Source organism: Chrysochloris asiatica, unplaced genomic scaffold (assembly GCF_000296735.1).
Source record: "Chrysochloris asiatica unplaced genomic scaffold, ChrAsi1.0 scaffold00117, whole genome shotgun sequence".
Taxonomy (NCBI): domain Eukaryota; kingdom Metazoa; phylum Chordata; class Mammalia; order Afrosoricida; family Chrysochloridae; genus Chrysochloris; species Chrysochloris asiatica.
In genome coordinates, this window is record NW_006408635.1 from 9828676 (window position 1) to 9834675 (window position 6000).

Genomic DNA, 6000 nt, shown 5'->3' on the forward strand with positions numbered 1-6000 from the left:
TAAACTATGTTTATGAGGTTCTTTTATGCCTGTTCTCATAGCTCTCATCCTGTCCCATCTATAACCCAACTTTTTTTTTTTTTTTGTCTTTTGAAATGGTTGTGTTCCTCAAATATCTTATTTTCTTTGGCGGCTGGCTTCATTTGCCCTTAGGGGTGGGTGGTGTTTATTTTGTCAGACAGTGCAAATGAGAGAAGGCAGGACCCAGTCTTCTTGTCTCAAGACCTTGGGGCCTGAGGGGGGAAGGGTGGAGGGCTGTGGAGGAGGAGCCCACTGGCAATGCTGAAGCTCCCCACCCGCAGCCCAAGAGTGCAGATTGCTGTAAGTGATTTAAAGAGAACAAGAACCTGGCGAGCCAGTGTAGACATTGACTAATTTCCGTTGTGATCTCTTTTCCCTGCTTTCCACTTGGATTTTCTTTGCCTTGGGGACCCTTATGTTAAAGCTCAGAAATGTGCATCTGGAGCACTAACTTATCTGACTGTACAGTTTCCCACATTATTTTTTTCTCTTTCTACAGAGAAATATGTGTGTGTGTTTGAGTGTGTGTGTATGTGAGAGAGGCAGCGAGCGAGAGGGAAAGAGAGGAAAGAGTAATAGTAAGGACTGAATCCTTAAAAACATTGTTGAGGGAATGCTGAAATCAATAGATATTAGACTAAATGAGAACTTAACCATGATTGCTACCAGTAGCTAACATTTATTAAGCACGTAGAATATGTCAGATAATTGTTAAGAGCATTTTACATATGTCACCCAATTAATAAAACTGAAAATGGAGCCACATATGCTAACAAGAGTGGATTATTTTGCACTTCATTCTTGTTGCTGTTGATTCCAAAAATGTTCCTGCCTGTTCACAATTTTAGACAGTACAGAGCAGCAGGATATTAAAAAATTAAAAGTTCCCGCCTCTTTATCCATTTTTGAAATCCCCTGGGGTTGTTACTGTTAAGTTTGGACGGAACCCGAGAGATCATTATATACATTCCTAAAAATACGTGCATACGAGGAGCTCTGGTAGTGTAGTGGTTACAAATCGGGCTGCGAACCATAAGGTCAGCAGTTCGAAACTACCAGCCCTTCCACGGGAGAAAGATGAGGCTTTCTGCTCCCGTAAAGATTTACAGCCTCGGAAACCCTGTACAGGGTCGTTATGAGTCGAAACTGACTCCACGGCACATAACAACAACAACAACAACATTCATAGAAGAGGAAGACCCTTAATGAGATGGATTGGCACAGTGTTATCAGCAGCCTACAACAACAACAACAACAACAACAACAAACATTCATACATGGGCTCTTCTACTTCACACACACAGTCTTCCTGTTCTGTAACTTTTTGTTTTTTAAATCCGTAAGCTACAGATCTACCCAGAAGAATGATGGTGAGCTGGGATTTATTCAATAAATGTTTAACTAATACCTAGTGACTTCACGGCACATCACCACCACCACCACCACCACCACCACCACCACCACCACCATCAGAACTTTAAGTGTTGGTTTAAGTCTCAGGATACAAAAGTGAACAAGGCAGACAGAATGTTCATTCTCATGGAGCTTGCATTGTCAGAGAGAGGCAACAGATAAACAGAAATGGAAGACAATTCTGGATAATAGTGTGACGAAAGAAAGACAACTTAGTAGTGGGACTGACTTGGACAACTGGGGGCTGCTTTGTAGAAATGAAGTTAGAAGGCAGATTAGAGGAACATTCTAAAGCAATGAAGTGGCAAGCGCAAAGGTTGGCATGTAGGGCCAAGTGGTTGAAGGGCAGTGAGTTCGGCAGAGACTGTAGGAGATACGGATAGAATGTTAGGCTTGTAGGGACTTACAGAGAAGGTGAGCACAGAGTTTGTCGTCCCAACTGGGACGCTTCTGAGAGTCAAAGTGAGAGCTCTTATAATTCATTACTCTAGGACAACTGGAGTGCACCAGTCATGTTTCAGACTGAGCTGTGGTCACCCTCAATGTGGACAAGGCTAAGGAATTCTCATCTCACAACGTGTGTGATTGGCAGTTTAATGAAGGGTCCCAACAGCAGAGTTATATATTGTGAGTTTTGTTTTGGAGATGACCCTGGTGCAAGATGGTTGGGGGAGGAGCATGGGTGAGCAGTGAGATAAGAACAGAAGCAGGGCGGCCAGTTGTTTGTTGCTGTTGTGAAGTGCCTTTGAGTTGGTTCTGATTCCTAACAAGCCTGTTAGGATTTCTGAGGCTATAAATCTTTATGGGGGCAAAACAGCTCATCTGTCTCCTGTGAAAGGGGACTGATGAGAAGACGAGAATACCGACGCAAGCCGTTGGTGGTCTTACTAGCAGTGAGAATACAGGCAAAAGATGGTGGTGATTTTAATAGTAGTGAGCATGTAGGCTCGAGATGGTGGTGGTTTTAATAGTTGTGAGAGGTGTAAGTATCTAAGCTGGCCGATGAATTATAGTGCCACTGTTAATTTGCTTATCCTTGGACATAATTTTAAGGTTACATATGTTTTATAGCTTGTTCATTCTCTTGTCTTCTCTTAATAGGTGACACTCCTTTGAAAAGTGGAACCAGATCTCTTTTGGAATTCAACACCACACTGAGTTGTGAGCAACCAGGCGCAAATCACAAAGTCCAGAGCAGCATCACTTTCCTGTGTGGGAAGACCCTGGTGAGTCCACAGAGTCGCTTTCTGTATTTCTTTTGTTAAAAATGTGGGCCCCGTGGGTGTTCTTCTTACAGAGATATTCCAGAGAGAAGAAGTGAACAGAACCAACAGCATTAACAAACACCCCGACCAAATCACCATCACTATCAAGAACCAGTAAACAAATGCCAAGCCTACAGTTAAATCTCTGAAGTGAAATTTAACCCTGACCCTGTGTAAGTCTACAGTTCTAACTGATTAGGGTGTTAGAGCTTCATGTGCAGGCCGCAGGCACATTTTTTTAAAAATATAATTTCTAAAACCTCTTCTCCCAGCATTTCATTTTGACAAGTTTTAGGGCCATGTGTTTATTTTTAACAACTGGTTATCCCCCCCCCCCCCCATTTACATTAAATTGGAGAGACCAACATCTATTTAGCAGCAGTCTTGGCCAGTGGGTGAGTTCCCAAGCTTTTTTATTCTGACCCAGTGTCGAAAGGAGATTTAATTGCGTAAAGTGTGATGCCTGTTCTTCCTCTGTGTGTATTGAATGTGATTTGTTGTTTTTAATTTTTCATGTTTAGAAAGGAGCTTTCAGTAAGTAATTGCTAGCTTTCAGGAGAAGCAGTGTGTCTGCAGATCCTTTGAGTGTATTCTCATCAAAGTAGGAATCTAAGTGTTTAGAAAATGCAGGTTGAGGGGAACTCTACTGGCCGCCAAATCATTTTAAAATCTCAAGTTAGAATTTGATGCCTCGACTATAGTGCCTTCAGGCCCATGACACTTCATTTACAGAACTTTCATCATTTGAGATCAAAAGGGCAGCCTTTGCCCAAGATAAAGTTCAGAAGGCAGGAAGGGGGTAGAAAAGAAAGAGGAATGGAAGCGGCAAACACAGGAAAGAAGCAGGGTATGTGATGTTACATTGTGGGGATTGCAATCGATGATGTGAAACAAAAGTGTTGGAGTGGCTGAACAGAAAACGGATTTGCTTGGTATTATAACATCATCCAATTCACAATAAAAGGTTTAAAAAGACAGTGTAACAGTGTTAATGCTGAGTCAGCCCTTTAACGGCACAGCCACACGTTTGCGGTGGTGTACACCATGAAGATCTATCTGACAGAGAAAGCTAGCTGCAATTTGAATGGTAGCTAAATTAGACATCTGTGTTCATGATACAAGAACAGGGTTTTGAAGGTGAGACCGTCAATTTCCACAGGGGAGAGTGTACTGGTGAGTTCCCGCCTTGCCTTGCCTTGCCACCGAAATGCTGATTGTGGTTGACCAGCATAGACTGGGCTCTTCTGGCGGGTGTGAATGCCTGCAGTGAGGCTGAGGCTGGGGCCTCTGTCTGTTAGGTGTACACGCTGAAGACAGATCCAGATGGGCCTCCGCCCTCGGCTCACAGGAAGCATGACTTCACGTTTCTGGCTCAGATTTTGTTGGCATTTACTTACAAGAACATTTGGAGTTTGAGAGCCGAATGACTCGGAGGATTAGTTCCCCTGAGTTTGCTGTACTTGCATAGCTGGGGCAGTGGAACAGTTTTGGACCAGTCATACCCAAATTCCAATGTGATTTCGTGAACGTTTTCTTTTAGGATTTTTGGGTTTGGGAACTCCTTGGTGACCTTGTTTCACTAAAATGGTTGCACGTTTTCTTCTTTTTCTCTCCCCCCGCCCCCCACCTCCCCCGCCCTGCTTGTTGCTACTTAATTTTCATTAGTCTTGAGTGTGTTCTTACTGTCAAAAAGAAAATCTTATGATATGAATTATGGTAACATGTTTTAAATTGTCCTTTCAATAGGGGACTCCTGAGTTTGTCACAGCCACAGAATGTGTGCATTATTTTGAGTGGAGGACCTCAGCAGCCTGCAAGAAAGACACCTTTAAAGCCATTAAAGAGGTAACTTGTTTATGAAGTAAAAACTCTGGGACGTTTCAGATCAGAAATACAGCATCTCTCACCCTTTGGGATGAAGACCCTTTTTCATTCTCAAACTCCAGTTGAGCAAAGTTGCCATGCGCTTCCATTGTAAGAAATCATCTGGCTGGTTCTTTTTAGAACAGGGTATTTTAGGTTTCACAGGTCAATCTGACAGTGAGTTTTATTGTACTGACTCTCCCCCAGGCAGGTCCTGGGTTTAGGTGCTCTGTAGCTCCGGAAGCTGAGTAGCATGGCTGGGCTTGCAGGAGAGAGTCTATACTCTCCATGAAGGAGCCATCTCTGTGTGCCCTGACTGGGACCTCCTTCTTTGCTGGTTTCCTTCAGGTGGTCTGCCCTTCCACTTGCCTGGATGATGATTAAATCCATTCTTTCCCAGGTCTTAGGGCCATTTCTGGGTGCATGGGGGGCCCAGACCAGGTGTGCCCCTCCTCTTACATTCTGTGCCTTTTCCCCCTGAGATTAGACTGCCATTATCTTTGCTTCCACTCTTGCCCTGCGATTCTCTAGGCAGTCCCTGGCTAGGCCGTTTGTGGGGAGAAGGCAGCATCCTCATCCCCAACTGTGAGCGCGTCCCTTCCTCTGCACGTGGCCTCTGGAGTCGGCTTTGCTTCTGGCCTCTCCTCATCACTGGAGAAGTGGAGTGTACATTCCTTGCCCTCCCACCGAGTCTGGTCTTAGCATGGCTTCCTGCCCCATGCTGACAAGGCTCTAGTTCATTGATTATTTTCACTGTTGTTCACTCGCTTTCTGGTTTTAAGGGTGTAGGAACTGGGAGCTAACAAATGGTTGGTAACACAAATATAGCTTGAGAAAAGCAAAAAGAGAGGGATTTGTTTTTCAAAAATGTAGCAGAGTCATAAATAATAAAGCATCGTTGATGTTTCAAGTATGGCAGTTAATAAAAGAAAGGACGATCTATATCAGACTATCCGTATCAGAAGTTGTTGTTAAGTGCCTTTGAGTTGATTCTGACTCACAGCAACCCTGTATAGGGAGTGACTGGTGAGCTTGAGCCACCAACCTTGGGGTTCAAACCGACTTTGCAGTCCAGCACATTAGGCCACATTAGGGAGTAGAAAGCCTCATCTTTCTCCCGCGGAGCGGCTGGTAGTTTCGAACCGCTGACCCTAAGGTTCGCAGCCCGATTCGTAACCACTACGCTGTAGCCTCCGAGCTTAAAGACAGTAACGCATGCTCATTGATGGAGAAAGAGTTAGATCTAGTTTTTATTACGTCACCACTTGCTGTTGGTTCCTACTCATGGTGCCTCCACGTGTGCCACCATAGGACTGTGCTCCATGGACTGTTCTTCCCAGATGTCCCTGGGGGGACAGGAGCTGCCAACCTTGAATTAGCAGCTGAGTACCTTGACCATTTGCACCATGTTGTTGTTGTTGTTAAGTGCTGTCAAGTC

General features: G+C 44.3%; 1 protein-coding gene across 1 annotated transcript in view; it reads left to right on the forward strand.

The window, feature by feature from the left end:
- The window catches only part of IGF2R (insulin-like growth factor 2 receptor), a 96164-nt gene that overhangs the window by 16582 nt on the left and 73582 nt on the right, over positions 1-6000 (forward strand). The window contains exons 3-4 of the mRNA XM_006868487.1: positions 2536-2660; positions 4446-4544. Of these exons, the coding sequence (XP_006868549.1) occupies positions 2536-2660; positions 4446-4544 (224 nt within the window). The remainder of the gene's footprint in view (positions 1-2535; positions 2661-4445; positions 4545-6000) is intronic.